This window comes from Rattus rattus, chromosome 1, assembly GCF_011064425.1.
Source record: "Rattus rattus isolate New Zealand chromosome 1, Rrattus_CSIRO_v1, whole genome shotgun sequence".
Taxonomy (NCBI): Eukaryota; Metazoa; Chordata; class Mammalia; order Rodentia; family Muridae; genus Rattus; species Rattus rattus.
The window spans coordinates 209,731,118-209,748,260 of NC_046154.1; the positions used below are offsets into that span (position 1 = coordinate 209,731,118).

At 43.8% G+C, this 17,143-nt stretch overlaps 1 protein-coding gene across 1 annotated transcript in view; it reads left to right on the forward strand.

Moving 5' to 3' along the window:
- Window positions 1-17,143, forward strand: part of Spag1 (sperm associated antigen 1) — a 59,700-nt gene that overhangs the window by 21,358 nt on the left and 21,199 nt on the right. The window contains exons 9-10 of the mRNA XM_032914494.1: window positions 1,418-1,524; window positions 9,292-9,451. Coding sequence (XP_032770385.1) covers window positions 1,418-1,524; window positions 9,292-9,451 — 267 coding nt within the window. The remainder of the gene's footprint in view (window positions 1-1,417; window positions 1,525-9,291; window positions 9,452-17,143) is intronic.

The window sequence follows — 17,143 nt, forward strand, 5'->3', positions numbered from 1 at the left end:
AATACTAACACAAAGTGCCAGAGTGCTCTGTTCCTGACCCCAGCTGATATGGTCACTAGGACCACATCATGGCTCTTCTTCATGCTAAGTTAACTTTGGGCTGTTTTGGTTTAGTTTCCGTGTTTGTTTTGTGTTTGTTTGTTTGTTTGTTTGTTTGAGACAGGCCCTTACTATATAACTCAGGCCAGCCCAGACTTCCAATGCTCCCACCTCACCCGCATGAAAGCTGGGATTTAGGCCTTTCTTACTGCCACAGCCAGCTCTGATTATTGTAGGATTAGCTGTACAGAGCTGGGTGACATGGCCCATGCCTGTTAATGCATGACAGGTAGGCTCAGGGGGACCAGAGTTTAAAGGTCATCCTTGGCTATACAGTGAGTTCAAAAGCAGCCTATGCTATGAGACCCGAAACACTAAACCAAATCAAGCCAAACACATGACCCTTCTCACCACCACCAAACAAAAGTAACCGGCTAATGTGTTTCATCTATCCTTGGCCAGTCAGTGCCTTCAAAATGTCTACAAGCAATCTCCTAAGTTTCCAGAAAATAATGAGCCATGAGCAGTGGTGACTGAAGGAATCCAAGCATTACTGTCCAGTGAGTGAGCAGTTCCCTGCTGTGGCACAGGGCAAGCATGGGGCAGGGCATGGGAAAGGGGCAGAGCCCAGTGGCAGGTCCAGACCGTGAGTAGCCTCAGTTGTTACTGCTGAGGGAGGTCAGTTCTCTTCAGATGCAGCCCCCGAGAGGAGACCCGTGTGATTGCTATTCTTTGCTGTGATAACACCATGACCAAGGCAGCATAACAGAGAAGGAGTTTGTTTGAGACCATCATGGCAGAGAGACCTGGCAGAAGGATCAAGCAGCGAAGTGCCCACAGCATTAACTGCAAGCAGTAGAGAGAGCCAGGTGGACATAGGATGAGGCTTTCTCTCTCACAGTCCCACCGTCGTCCACCAGGAAGGCTGCTGCACCTCGTAAACCTCCCCAAATAGCCCCACCAACTGGACCAAGTAGTCAAATGCCAATGCCCCCAGGGACATTTGTCCTTCAGACCACCATGTTGCTCCTGCATCAGTCCCTAGCCCGACACCCACCCACATTCCGACAGCACTAGGTGGACTGTGGGTTTTTGTTTTTTAAAAAGGTGCACATGGAATTGGAAGTGAGAAGCTGTTGGAGGAAAGAGTCGGAGGGAAGGGGGGAAAGGGTGGATTTGACCACAGCATGATACTCGTGTATGGAAGTCTAAAGGAATTTAAAAGGCAGGCTGGTACCCAATGAAGCCCTTCTGCGCACGGACCTGCTAGTGTCTCGTGCTGCTTACACTTTGCCTCTTGCTGGGAACGTGTTCGAACTATGTGACGCTACCATGGTCCATGTTAAACTACCGAGCATTTACCTTGGCACACTTTCAGCTCTCCTGAGACGCGCCACCACATATAAACATCAAAACAAGTTCCTGGAGGCCGTGGACGACCTGAGAAAGGTGCTGCAGGCGGAGCCTGACAACGACCTGGCCAAGGTAAGGATGGACAATGGTTTTTAAAACCTAACTCTGTAGTTTTCCGTTTCTGGTTTTCCTTATTTATTTTGGGGTTTTAAGACAGGGTTTCAGCATGTCACTGTAGTAGGTCTGTAGCACCCTGTAAAGACCAGGCTGGCAGTAAACTTACAGAGGCTTACTTACCTCTGCCTCCCAGGCGCTCGGATTAAGAGTGTATTGGGGGGGGGGGTAGAAAGATGGCTCAGTGGTTAAGAGCATTGACTGCTCTTCCAGAGGTCCTGAGTTCAATTCCCAGCAACCACATGGTGGCTCACAACCATCTGTAATGAGATCAGATGCCCTCTTCTGGTTGGTGTACTCATATATAAAGTAAATAAATCTTTTTTTTTTTTTTATGGCACCAGTCTTGTTGAATAAATGGTGCTGGGAGTGAAGCCACACCTTTCACAAACAAATGAAAAACTCTATAAAGTGTTGATATCTCCTTGAGGTAGGAGAGAGCAGGCTGTGAAAGGAAGCATGGCTCTGAGCCTGAAGAAGAACTTTCAAGACCAGGAAAGATGCGCTAATTCACTCTATTTGCAAATTAATAACATGGCTGGCTGATCGCACATACAAGGTATCTGCTTCATTGCTGTGAAGAGACACCATGACCAGGCAACTGAGAAAGAAGGCATTTCCCTGGGTCTTGCTTCCAGCTGCAGAGAGTGAGTCCATGACTGTCATGGGGAGCATGGCAGCAGGCAGGATGGGGCTGGATCAGTAGTTGAGAATGTACACCTTTGGTTTTTAAAGACAGGGCTTCTCTGTGTGGCCCTGGCTGGCCTGGAACTCACTCCGTAGACCAGGCTGGCCTCAAACTCAGATCTACCTGCTTTGGCTTCCCAAGTGCTGGGATTAAAGGTGTGGGCAGAGAGAGAGAGAGAGAGAGAGAGAGAGAGAGAGAGAGAGAGAGAACTAGCTTATATCTTGTCTACAACCAGCAGCAGAGGAAGATAGAAATCTCAACGCTAACTCCTACTGACAAACCTCTTCTTTTTTTTTAAGTATGATTTTTATTTATTTATTTTTATTGTTTTTTTGAATGTACATTTCAAATGTTATCCCCTTTCCCGGTTTCCCATCTGTAAACCCCAATCCCATCACCCCTCCCCCTGCTTTTATGAAGGTGCTCCCCCACCGACCACCAACCCACTCCTGCCTCCCCGCTCTGACATTCACCTACACTGGGGCCTCGAGCTTTGGCAGGACTAAAGGCTTCTCCTCCCATTGGTGCCCAACAGGGCCGTCCTCTGCTACATATGCAGCTGGAGCCATGGGTCTGTCCATGTGTACGCTTTGAATGGTGGGTTAGCCCCTGGGAGCCACTCTGTTCAATGGTGGTTGTTCTTATTGTCCTATTCTAACAGAGTTATCACACTCCCTGTCAAGCCCTTCAGTGGCTGTATATATATATGGGCTCCTTCAGGCCTTTCTCTGAAACTTCTCCATATCCTCCTATAAATATTTTTTTTGTTCCCCTTCTAAGAAGGACTGATCCACACTTTGGTCCACTCTCAGTTCAATGGTTGGCTGTGAGCATCCACCTCTGTACTTGTCCTATTCTAACAGAGCCTCTCATAGTGGAGCACGTGTCCTTGTTATTTGTTGGGGCATCTTTTGGGTATACGCCCAAGAGAGGTATAGCTGGGTCCTCAGGTAGTTCAATGTCCAATTTTCTGAGGAACCTCCAGACTGATTTCCAGAGTGGTTGTACCAGCTTGTAATCCTACCAGCAATGGAGGAGTGTCTCTTTCTCCACATCCTCTCCAGCATCTGTTGTTTAACTCTGTACCCTATTTTTTAATAGGGTTATTTGATTCTCTAGAATCTAACTTCTTGAGTTCTTTGCATATTTTGGATGTTAGCCCTCTATCAAATGTAGGATTGGTAAAGATCTTTTCCCAATCTGTTGATTGCCATTTTGTCCTGAAGACAGTGTCCTTTGCCTTACAGAAGCTTTGCAACTTTATTAAGTCCCATTTGTCAATTCTTGATCTTAGAGCATAAGCTATTGGTATTCTGTTCAGGAAATTTTCCCCTATGCCCATGTATTCATGGCGCTTCCCCACTTTTTCTCCTATTAGTTTTGGTGTATCTGGTTTTACGTGGAGGTCCTTAATCCACTTGGACTTGAGCTTTGTACAGGGCAATAAGAATAGATCAATTTGCATTCTTCTCCATGCTGACCTCCAGTTGAACCAGCACCATTGGTTGAAAATGCTGACTTTTTTCCACTGGATGGTTTTAGCTCCCTTGTCAAAGATAAGTGACCATAGGTGTGTGGGTTCATTTCTGGGTCTTCAGTTCTATTCCATTGCTCTATCTGCCTGTCTCTGTACCAATACCATACAGTTTTTTTTTATCACTATTGCTCTGTGATACTGCTTGGGATGGTGATTCTCCCAGAAGTTCTTTTATTGTTGAGGATAGTTTTCTATATCCTGGATTTTTGTTATTCCAAATGAGTTTGCAAATTGCTCTTTCTAACTCTATGAAGAATTGAGTTTGCAATGGAATCTGTAGATCGCTTTTGGTAGGATGGCCATTTTTACAATATTAATCCTGCCAATTCATGAGCATAGGAGATTTTTCCATCTTCTGAGATCTTCTTTGATTTCTTTCTTCCAAGACTTGAAGTTCTTGTCATACAGATCTTTCACTTACTTGGTTAGAGTCATACCGAATAATTTTATATTATATTATTATTAATAAGTATTATATATTTTATTAATATATTTTATATTATTATTACATTTTATATTATTTGTGACTATTGTGAAGGGTGTCATTTCCCTAATTTCTTTCTCAGCCTGTTTATCCTTTGAGTAGAGGAAGGCTACTGATTTCTTTGAGTTAATTTTATATCCAGGTACTTTGCTAAAATTGTTTATCAACTGTAGGAGTTCGCTGGTGGAATTTTTGGGGTCACTTAAATATACTATCATATCATCTGCAAATAGTGATATTTTGACTTCTTCCTTTCCAGTCTGCATCCCTTTGACCTCCTTTTGTTGTCTGATTGCCCTAGCTAGGACTTCAAGAATTATATTGAATAAGTAGAGAGAGAGTGGGCAGCCTTATCCACACCCAGATTTAAGAAGGGTTGCTTCAAGTTTCTCTCCATTTAGTTTGATATTGGCTACTGGTTTGCTGTAATTGTTTTTACTGTGTTTAGGTATGGGCCTTGAATTCCTGATCTTTCCAATACTTTTATCATGAAGGGGTGTTGAATTTTGTTACATGCTTTCTCAGCATCTAATGACATGATCATGTGGTGTTTATTTAAATAGTGGATTATATTGATGGATTTCCATATATTCAACCATCCCTGCGTCTCTGGGATGAAGCTTACCTGATCATGGTGCATGATCATTTTGATGTGTTCTTGGATTTGGTTTGTGAGAATTTTATTGAGTATTTTTGCATGGTTATTCATAAGGGAAATTGGTCTGAAGTTTTCTTTTCTTGTTGGGTCTTTGTGTGGTTTAGGTATAAGCATAATTGTGGTTTCATAAAAGGAATTGGGTAGTGTTCCTTCTGTTTCTATTTTGTGGAATAGTTTGGACAGTACTGGTATTAGTTCTTCTATGAAGGTCTGATAGAATTCTGCGCTAAACCCATCTGGTCCTGGACGTTTTTGGTTAGGAGACTTTTAATGACTGCTTCTATTTCTTTAGAAGTTATGGGACTGTCTAGATGGTTTATTTGATCCTGATTTAACTTTGATACCTGGTATCTGTCTAGAAAATTGTCCATTTCATCAAGATTTTCCAGTTTAGTTCAGTATAGGCTTTTGTAGTAGGATCTGATGATGTTTTGAATTTCCTCAGTTTCTGTTGTTATGTCTCCCTTTTCATTTCTGATTTTGTTAATTTGGACAAATTCTCTGTGCCCTCTGGTTAGTCTGACTAAGGGTTTATCTATCTTGGTGACTTTTTTCAAAGAACCAACTCCTGGTTTTGTTGATTCTTTGTATGGTTCTTTTTGTTTTTGCTTGGTTGATTTCGGCCCTGAGTTTCATTATTTCCTGCCATCTACTTCTCTTGGCTGTATTTACTTCTTTTTGTTCTAGAGCTTTTAGGTGTACTGTCAAGCTGTTAGTGTATGCTTTCTCCAGTTTCTTTTTGGAGGCACTCAGAGGTATGAGTTTTCCTCTTAGCACTGCTTTCTTTCTGTCCCATAAGTTTGGGTATGTTGTGACTTAATTTTCATTAAATTCTAAAAAGTCTTTAATTTCTTTCTTTATTTCTTCCTTGACCAAGTTGTCATTGAGTAGAGCGTCGTTCAGCTTCTACGTGTATGTGGGCTTTCTGTCATCTTTGTTGTTATTGAAGATCAGCCTTAGTCCATGGTGATCTGATAGAATGCATGGAATTATTTCAATCTTCTTGTATCTGTTGAGGTCTGCTTTGTGACCCATTATATGGTCAATTTTTGGGAAGGTACCATGAGGTGCTGGGAAGAAGGTATATTCTTTTATGCTAGGATGAAATGTTTTATAGCTATCTGTTAAATTCATTTGGTTTATAACTTCTGTTAGTTTCACTGTCTTTGTTGAGTTTCTGTTTCCATGATCTGTCCATTGATGAGAGTGGGGTGTTAAAGTCTCCCACTATTGTTGTGTGAGATGTAATATATACTTTGAGTTTTAGTAAGATTTCTTTTATGAATATACGTGCCCTTGCATTTGGAGCATAGATATTCAGAATTGAGAGTTCATTTTAGTGGATTTTTCCTTTGATGAATATGAAATGTCCTTCCTTATCTTTTTTGATAACTTTTGGTTGAAATTCCATTTTATTGGATATTAGAATGGCTACTCCAGCTTGTGTGTTGGGACCATTTGCTTGGAAAATTGTTTTACAGCCTTTTACTCTGAGGTGGTGTCTGTCTTTGTCATTGAGGTGTGTTTCTTGCATGCAGCAAAATGCTAGGTCTTCTACATATTCAGTCTGTTAATCTAAGTCTTTTTATTGGGGGAATTGAGTCCGTTGATGTTAAGAGATATTAAGAAATAGTGATTGTTGTTTCCTGTTTTTTGTTGTTGTTGTTGTTAGAGGTGGAAATATGTTTGTGTGGCTCTCTTCTTTAGGGTTTGTTGCAAGATCACTTTCTTGCTTTTTCTAGGATGTAGTTTCCTTCCTTGTGTTGGAGTTTTCCATCTATTACCCTTTGTAGGGGTGGATTTGTGGAAAGATATTGTATAAATTTTGTTTTGTCATGGAATATCTTGGTTTCTCCATCTATGGTAATTGAGAGTTTTGCTGGATGTAGTAGCCTAGGCTGGCACTTGTGTTCTCTTAGAGTTTGTATGACATCTGCCCAGGATCTTCTGGCTTTCATTGTCTCTGTCTGGAATGATTCTGACAGGTCTGCCTTTGTATGTCACTTGACTTTTTCCCTTACTGCTTTTAATATTCTTTCTTTGTTTTGTGAATTTGGTGTTTTGACTATTATGTGATGGGAGGAATTTCTTTTCTGGTCCAATCTATTCGGAGTTCTGTAGGCTCCTTGTATGTTTATGGGCATCTCTCTCTTTTTTTTTTAAGGTTAGGGAAGTTTTTTATAATTTTGTTGAAGATATTTACTGGCCCTTTATGTTGGGAATCTTTGCTCTCTTCTATACCTATTATTCTTAGTTTGATCTTCTCATTGTGTCCTGGAGTTCCTGTATTTTTGAGTTAGGAGCTTTTTGCATTTTGCATTTTCTTTGTTCTGTCAATGTTTTCTATATTATCTTCTGCACCTGAGGTTCTCTCTTGTATCTCTTGCATTCTGTTGGTAATGCCTGCGTCTATGACTCCTGATCTCTTTCCTAGCTTTTCTATTTCCCAGTTTGTCCCCCTTTGTGATTTCTTTATTGTTTCTATTTTTGTTTTTAGATCCTGGATGGTTTTATTCTATTCCTTCACCTGTTCAATTTTCGTGTTTCCTCTTTAAGGGCTTCTACTTGTTTACCTGGGTTGTCCTGTATTATTTTAAGGGAGTTATTTATGTCTTTCTTAATGCCCTCTATAATGATCATGAGTTGTGATTTTAAGTCAGAATCTTCCTTTTCTGGTGTGTTGGGGTATCCAGGGCTTGCTGTGGTGAGAGAACTGGGTTTTGATGATGCCGAGTGGCCTTGGTTTCTGTTGCTTAGGTTCCTGTGCTTGCCTCTCACCATATGCTTGCTTCTGGTGTTAGCTGGTTTTGCTGTCTCTAACAGTGGCTTGACCCTCCTGTAAATCTGTGTGTCAGCACTCCTGGGAGACCAGCTCTCTCCCTGCAGGATTTGGGTACAGAGAGCTGTGGCACAGGGTCAGCTCAGGGCACAGACATAAACCAGAAGTATCCTGTTCCAGACTGTTCCTCCATTCCTGTGTCTTGAAGGCTCCAGGCAGGTTCCTCTTGGGCCAGGAATGTGAGCAGAAATGGTAGTCTCACTTGTGGTCTCAGATGCGTCAGCACTTCTGAGAAACCAGCTTTCTCCCAGCAGGATCTGGGTTTAGAGTTGTGGCAAAGGGTCAGCTCTGGATGCAGGTAGAAATCAGAAGGGACACAACTGTTCTAATAAAGTTTAACCTCCTAATCCTTCCCAAAACAGATCCACCAATGAGGGGCTAAGTATTCCAATATGAGTTTATGGGGACCATTCTTATTCAAACCACTACAGTATCTTCAGTCAGACAGGAGGGGCTTTTACCCACAGTCAACAAAGCTCCTCTTATTCCCAAGTCCCACGCTGATTATACAGAGTAACCTGTTTTAGTGCTGATGAATGTGTGTGGTGACTGAAGAACCAAATTTTTAGGATACCAACCGTGTACGCACACACATGCACACACATGCACACACACACACACACACACACACGCACACATGCACACACACACATGCACACACACACACACGCACACATGCACGCACACACATGCACATGCACACAGCAATAATGTTAATAATTTTTAGAGGCTGAGAGATGATTCAGCAGTGTAGTCAGTAACATTTGCTGATCTTCCAGGGGACCCAAGCTAGGTTCTCAGCGCCCCCCTCAGACAGACTACCACCACCTGTAACTTCAGCTTCAGGGGATCGACACCCTCTTCTGACCTATGCAGACCCCAGCATGTGTGTTGTGTACACTTGTACAAGTAAAATAATTTTTAATATTTAATGGGAAGGATCAATATAAACGTCTTTCTTTCTAGATGGCATAAGCTATCTCAGAACCTTGAACACTGTCCTTCACAGCGCGTGTTTGTCTGTATAAACTGCCCATCTGTGTGCGTGTCTGTACACAGAAATCCCTGAGAGCTCTCCAGCAGTCAGCAGGGTTAAGTGAGGGCGAGGAGTTTGGGCGACTTGTTTTCTTCCTCTTTTTTAAATGTGTTTTATGTGTATTGGTGTTTTGCTGTATGTCTGCACCACAGACATGCTCGGTGCCTCAGGAATCAGAAGGAGAGCATCATCTCCCAGGGCAGGAGTTACAGACAGTTGTGAGTTGAGCCCAGGTCCTCTGCAAGAGCAGCCAGTACCCTGAACCCCTGAGCTGTCTGACCAGCCTGTTTCGTATCTATTTTATGTTGTTATCCACTTGTATGTTTGCTTATTTTATAGTGACATAAGCATTTTAATCAGACAAAACAGTGAAATTGTTATAAAGATGGCTGTTTTTAAGTTTATTCATTTTAAAGTAGCTTCATATTCTTACCAGAAAGAATGATTGTTTTATTAAAAGAAAAACATTTAATTATGTTGCAGAAAACCTTATCAGAGGTTGAAAGAGAGCTGAAGAATTCAGAGCCTGCCTCTGAGCTCCAAACCAAAGGGAAGAGGATGGTTATTGAGGAAGTCGAAAACTCGGGAGATGAAGGTGGGAAGGGAGACGGAGATGATCATGAAAATGACAGCGTGGATATGGGTGAGGCATCTTTCATTCTGGTTATGCAAACTGTGTTTTCATCACAAGGCTTCGGTGGGGTGGGGGTGGGGGTGGGGGCTCTGTTGTTATGGAAACCTTAGTTTGCCAAACTTGCTGTAGCTTTACCTTAAAGTCTACAGTCAAGTTTAAGCGCTGCTTTTCTTTTCTTTTTTTTTTTTTTATTGGTTCTTTTTTTCGAGCTGGGGACCAACCCAGGGCCTTGCACTTGCTAGGCAAGCGCTCTACCACTGAGCTAAATCCCCAATCCCACTGCTTTTCTTTTTAAATTAATTTTTACATTTATTTTATGTGCTGGGTAGGGACACATGTAACACATATGTGAGGGACAGAAGACAGCTTGTCAGAGCCAGTTCTCTCTTTAGTACATGAGTCCTGGGATCCTGGGATTGAATTCAGTGCCTCAGACCTGCTGGCCTTTACCTTTACCTGCTGGCCATTCTCCCCTCCTCTTCCTCCTCCACTTTCTCCTCCTCTTCCTCCTCTTCCTCCTCCTTCCTCCTCCTCCTCTTCCCTCCTCCTCCTTCCTCCTCCTCCTCTTCCTCCTCCCTCCTTCCTCCTCTTCCTCCCTCCTCCTCCACTTTCCTCCTCCTCTTTCCTCCTCCACCTCCTCCTTCTCCTCCCTCCTCCTCCACTTTCTCCTCCTCCTCTTCCTCCTCCTCCACCTCCTCCTCCTCCTCTTCCTCCTCCACTTTCTCCTCCTCCTTCTCTTCCTCCTCCTCTTCTTCCTCTCCTCCTCTCCCTCCTCCTCCTCCACTTTCTCCTCCTCCTCCTCATTATTATTATTGCTGTTGTTGTTGTTATTCAGGGTCTCACTGTTCTGGAACTCACAGAGATTCACCTGTCTCTGCCTCCAAAGTGCTGGGATTAGAGGCCATGCCTGGTCACCATCTTTTCTTAATACAGTTTAGTATTGTACTAGTTAGGGTTCTCTAGAGTAACAGAACTTATAGAATGTGTCTCTCTGTATATAGAAAGGGGATTTATTAAAATGACTTTCAGGCTGAGATCCAGCTAGCCCAAACAATGTCTTCCTATGAATGGAAGGTCCAAGAATCCAGTAGTTGTTCAGTCCATGAGGCTGACTGTCTCAACTGGTGTTTAGTACATGCTGAAATCCTGAAGAAATAGTCCCCAGTACTGGTGAAGGAGTGGGCTTTGCTAGTGACACGAGGGCAGGCAGCAAAGAGCAGCACCTTCCTGCTTCCGAGTTGGTATGGGTTGCCAGCAGAAGGAGTGGCCCAGAACAAAGGTGGGTCTTCCCACCCCAAAATTTAGAAGTGATTCTTCCCACTTCAAATTAAGCAAAAACCCCTCATTCGTATGCCCCATTTTAAAAATTTTAGTTAATTTCAGATGTAATCAACTTAGTTGACAACCAAGAAAAGCCATCACAAATATAATCTCCAAAATTTATTTTTCCCTTGTATTCAGAGTTCTTGGCATCCATTTACTCTAAGTGGCTGTGCCTACGTGATGCCAGCCATTTGCAACCCAACTTTGAATCTGCTCTGTGTCCTGAAGCTGGGATCACACGCATGCACTACTGTGCTCAGTGTCCCATGGACGTTTAAATGGGTCCCTTACCTAACTGCTGTGTAGTAGAAAGTCACCCGCACTGCGGCCCCTTCTGACCCATCCTCTGAGGTGGCAGACACCTCAAGTGTGCTGCCAAGCCTGGGCCTTATCCAAGTCTCACCCACAGGGTTTTCCCATCCATGTCGCAGGCTTTATTATTGCAACAGCAAGTGTCTTCCACAGCACAAAGGTTTTTAATCTTGTTGAAGTTACATTTACTCAATTTTAGAACATAATTGTCAATGTCTTATCTGTGAACCCTGTGCCTAGTCCAAACGTATGAAGATTTTTCTTCTGTGTTTCCTTCAAAGTTTTTGTGGATGTTGTCGTTAAGACAGCATCGCACTGAGTAGCACTGGATGGCCTGGAACTCCCTTTAAACTCAAGTATGTCTGCCTGTTTCTGCCTCTATCCCTTCCAAGGCTGGGATCAAAGGTCTGGGCCACCACACCTAGCCTGCTTTTCTAAGATTCTAAATCACCTGTTGAAAACTGTCCTTACTATTCGAATCGCCTTTACTCCATGTCAAAGAGCTAATTGGTCAATCTCGTGGACAGCAGCATTGTGGGAGTCACTGTGTTTAACTGACCCACGTGTCTGTCCTCCCTGTACGTGTTGTCTTAACCGGCTTCACAGTCACCTCTTCAAGCCATGACATGCTGGTGTGTGCTCCACCCTTGTCATGAGACCGGTGGCCTTTGCTCCCTCACCAGCACACGCGATGTCAGTGTCGCAGGCTTTTCTTTGTCTTTTTACTTCTTTTCGTTGGTATCGTTTTGAGACAGGACCTTACCCTGTAGCCCAGCCTGGCCTGGGACTGATGTCAATCCTCCTGCTGTAGGCTCCTGAAGGCTGGGGTTACAGACATGGGACACTATGTTCAGTGTTCCGCCCATTCCTCATTCCTGGTGACTTTTGAGTTCCTGGTGGCTCGCTTCCACCTCCCAAATTCAGGACTGCAGAAACCTGTCATGGTGCCTGGGACGTTTCTTCACCGAAAGATGGCGTTTTAAGGGTGGTTATGAGGTTTTTAAAGGCGGACAGTTCTTAGGGGGAAACCAGTGATGTTGTTCTTTGTTTACTTTGTTCTGTTTTGTTCTATTTTTTATCTTAACTGGAACATCGCTTACCCTGCGCCACCCCCACCCCGTGTGTGTGTGTGTGTGTGTGTGTGTGTGTGTGTTTATGAGAGAAAGAGCAGACAGTTGAACTAGTGATGTGCTTCACAATATTAATTACTTTCTGAGGAAACTGCAATTATAATTTCATATGCCTTTTTCGTCTTGTTTTGCCTTGCTTCGTTTGAGATAGGGTCCTTGATACATAGTACAGGCTGGCCTTGAACTCATAGCTGTCCCACCGCCTCTGCCTTCTGAGTGTCGGGATTACAGTTGTTTGCTACTCTGCCTATCTGTCTTACAGATCATACAGTGGGATTTAGGAAGATGAAGTTGTCCCATTGGTACAGTTCTGGGTCAGATGGCTGGAATGTAGCCCCGTGTCTCTGTGAGTTCCGTCTGTATACTGTAGTGGTTGGTAGGGGCAAACTGTATGCAAAGAAGTTTCACTAAACAATGCTAAACACCACCAGGCTCTGTGTGTGTGTGTGTGTGTGTGTGTGTGTGTGTGTGTGTGTGTGTGTGTGTGTGTGTGTGTGTGTGTGTGTGTGTGTGTATGTGTGTATGTGTGTGTGTGTGTGTGTGTGTGTGTGTGTGTGTGTGTGTGTGTGTGTGTGTGTGTGTGTGTGTGTATGTGTGTGTGTGTGTGTATGTGTGTGTGTGTGTGTATGTGTGTGTGTGTGTGTGTGTGTGTGTGTGTGTGTGTGTGTGCTGTGCTGACTTTATACTACTGTGAGTAGAGATCCAAACCAGGATGGTTGTGGCATGTTACAGACCAGGTCTCTGCCCTGTGAGAACCATTTCTGATCCTGACACTTGGTCCCCTTATCGAGATTATCTGTAGATTAGGGGATGAGTGAAGTAAGATTCAGAAAAGAGAAAAAAGTCCTGGCAGAAAACCAGAAACATTAAGAGTTTCCTTTTATCAGCCATCAGAACAAAGGCAACACAGAGCAGCCAGACCTCGAGGAGTCCGTTCTCGCTAGGAAGGAATTAACACAACTGGGGGCTTGTGCTGGCCGCAGCCACAAGATCCGACTGATAACATTGGAAAAGAGGTCCCTGAGCCTTGGACATGAGACGAGCATCTAAGCTGCTTTTAGGAAAATAATGTTCTATTACAGTCTAGAAGGGTAGTAGCAAGCTCGAATCTTTGCATGTCTGATATCAAGACAGTCTAACAAAGAATTCCTCATCATTACAGTTTATGTTCCAGGGAACTTCGGGGAGCATGGAAAAAATGGAGCAGGAAGTGTTTTATCCTTGGCCAGGGCAGCTGCTTGGTTACAGATTCCACGTAGAGTGGCCTGGCCCAGCTCTTTAGTGTTATTTCTTCCTTGAAGAGCTCATCCATGTATACAGTGTTATCTCAATAGACCGTGCTCCCCACAACCAGCTCTGTCCCAGGACTCCCTGTCATGTCTCCCTCCCAACCTCTCACTCCACTTCTCTGTTTTCTTTTCTATGTATTTAAACCACCAAGTCCAGTTGGTGTTGCCATAAGCATTTGGACATGGGGAGGCAACCAATGGTAAAACTCAAGAAAGTGGCTCTTCCTCCCCCAGCAGCCTTCTGGGATGGTGTGGGGAGCACCTACCTTGCTAGGGCTGGGACATGGGGAGCCCCTCCCTTATCCACCCTGGAATTTTTAACTGGCTTGATCTTGTTCAGGTCTAGTTTAGGTAAGCATGGCTGCTGTGAGTTCATGTACAGCAGCCATGGAGTGACCAAAGGACAGCATTTCATAGCCATTGCTGGCATCCTGTTCTCTCTGCACCTGAACTGTGGGTGTAGGTGTGCTGACATACGTCCCCTCTGTGGCCGAGCACTCACGGTCACTTTTGCTTTTAAAAAGTAATGCGCAGTTGAATTAACTGCTACCCAGCACAGTAAGAACTTTCTCTGAGAAGCAAAAATCTATGACTATAAACAGATATTTAGGAGGTACTCTAACAACATGAATATTTATAGGAAGAAATCAGTCCAGTCTCCTGAGAGCCTGGATTTCCTAATCAGTAGTCTTTACCCTACACCACGAGCAGACTTCCTGCTGTGGGCCCCACAGTTTCCCACCATTTCGTCAGAGAGCAATCTTTGCGTGCAGGTTGGTGTTACAGCATGCATCGCCCAGCACGGGGTGAGACCACTGTCTTTTCTCCCCTAGCATCCAGGCTAGCACCTTTCAGCAATGTGAGGGCCAGCCTACAAGGAAGATTTCCTGGTCGCAGCTAGTGCGAGGGTCTCACCGTCTAGTTGTGGTAGGCACAAGAGCAATGGCAGTGGCCTGCACGGTTCTGGGGGCCTTGGGGGCCTCTGGTCAGTATCTCACTCACTGGGGATTGACCTGTCAGACCCAGTTCATCCCGATGGAAGGTGCACAGAGGCCACACAAGTGACAGTTGCTGAGCCCCTGTGCTGTGGTGGAAGCTGAGACTGCACAGTCAGCAGACTCTCTTACCAGTCCTCCTGCCTCTGCTTCACAGAATTTGTATTAAGAACTTGTGCCAGCTGGCCAGAGTGCCTGCTCTCGCTCAGAGCGTCCATCCATTTGTCTCTCTTCTTCCCTAGCAGGACGGTGGGAAGTGTTTGCTGCTGTGGCTTTGGTGTTTCTTCTCTTAGACAGTCTGAAAAGCAATCAGACTCAAAGAGCATCTGAGCCTGGCATAGTAGCTTATGTCTACAATGCCAGCATTTGGGAGGTGGATGAAGAAGATCAGAAGAAGTCACCCTTGTCTACATCGCAAGTTCAAGGCCAGCTTGGGCTCCATAAGCCCAGTCTCAAAAACCAAACACACAAGTGAACATCTAGTTTCTTACACTGCTGTTGTTACTTAAAGTGAATTATAAGAAAGGTAAAGTCACTCACAAACAGAAAAATAACATAAATATTTCTTTTCTTTTGCCCTAAAATTCCACAGGATGTGGAAGTATAAGATAGATATTTCTAAGAGTTGCAACAATATACAAAATCATAAAGACCAAGATAAACCTCATTTGCATAAACATGATGACACCACTCATTTCTTTTGAGTGCACAGGAACCACTGAAGGTGAACTCCAAACTAGGACAGCAAAGGGTCAGGCGAGCTTCCGATATGAACGGGTCACACGAGTATCACAGAACGCACAGGCACGTTAGTACACAATACTAGGGGATTACTAGTATAATCAGTTATTGTTATGAAAATTAAATGCATTTTTTCTATCAAAGTGGCCAAGATAGAGGAAGAAAGTAACTTTACTGTAACTTAAAATGTTTTTGAAAATACTGATACACATTTTTGACTATAATATATTTAAATATCTTCTAATCTACATGACTGTGGGAAAGGCACAGTCAGAGATGGTCTCTCTCTCTTCTCTGTCCTCTCTCCTCTCTCTTCTCTCTCTCCTCTTTCTCTCTCCTCTCTTTTCTTCCTTCTCTCTGTCTCTCTGTTTCTCTCTTCTCTCTCTCCTCTTTTCTCTCTCTTCTCTCTGTTTCTTTCTTTTCTTCCTTCTCTCTCTCTCTTCTCTGTTTCTCTCTTTTCTCCCTCTTCTCTCTCTCCTCTCTTTTCTTCCTTCTCTCTGTCTCTCTGTTTCCCTCTTTTTCTCCTTTCTTTACAGGCTCTCTATGTAGTCCTGGCTGTTCTTGAAGCTCCACTCTCCGAGGCTCTGAAGCTGGGGTGGATGGAGTGGGGGTGGTGGCATTATATTCGGGACACTTGCCAGGGGAACCATCAGAGAGAAGCACCTTATGAGTCTGTTTAGTAATATAGGACGGCCATCCTGCTCCGGGCATTTGCCTAGAATAAATGAGACCCTGGCTTTCATACAGCCATAGACTTACACCCATACACACACACCACACACATAGACATACACGCACGACAGACATAGAAACACTGTACACACACCTGTCACATACATACAGGCATGCACAGACACAAACACACATACAGAGACACGGTACACACAGAGACACACAGAGGCATACCCCACAGGCAGATACAACACTTGGTTACATTTTCAACCATTCCTCTCCTGCTTGTGTATATTTGGGAAGAAGGGCTTTTGGTTTAAGAAGCAATCAGTCACATGCTGCTGCTCCTCAACATAATTTTCAAATTTGGCTGATTTTGGCTAATTTGGGGACTTTCTATCACCCCTCAAAGCTGTCTCATCCCATTAGCAGGAACCCCACCATCCATGGCTCCATCTGCCCACCTCCAATCACTAGTCTTTACTTTTTTGTTTCATACCAATGTAAACATACAATGTAGCTTTTGGTCTTACTTTTTGCAACAGGTCTTACTATGTAGACCCAGCTGACCTGGAACTTGAGATCTCCCACCTCTGCCTTCTGAGTGCTTGTGTGCACCACTTTTGAGATTGATTGATTGACTTTTTAACATTGTTACAGTTTTCTTCTTCTTCTGTTTTTAAAGATTTATTTATTTTGTATATGAGTACACTGTAGTTGTTTTCAGACACACCAGAAGAGGGCATCAGATCCTATTACAGATGGTTGTGAGCCACCATGTGGTTGCTAGGAATTGAACTCAGGACCTCTGGAAGAGCATTCAGTGCTCTTAACCCCTGAGCCATCTCTCCAGCCTCTCCTTCTTCCTCTTCCTCCTCTTCCTCCTCCTCCTTCTCCTCCTCCTAGCTTTATTTTGTTTTATGTATGCAAGTGTCATATTTGCATGTATGTAATTATACCACACGCATACCTGGTGCTCTCAAAGCCCGTCAGACTGTCCTGGAAATGGAATTACAGATGATTGTGAAGCACAATGTGAGTGCTGGGATTTGAACTCAGATCCTCTGCAAGAGCAGCCAGTGCTCTTAACCTCTGAGCCACCTCTACATTTTCATTCTTTAGCGACATCCCTCTTGGTCACAGTGTGTGTCCTTCAGACAATTAGTGTCTTCCTCAGATTTTCTCTTTTTACCTCTTCCTTATCTCACTCCTAGCCACTCCTCCTTATTCATTCACTAT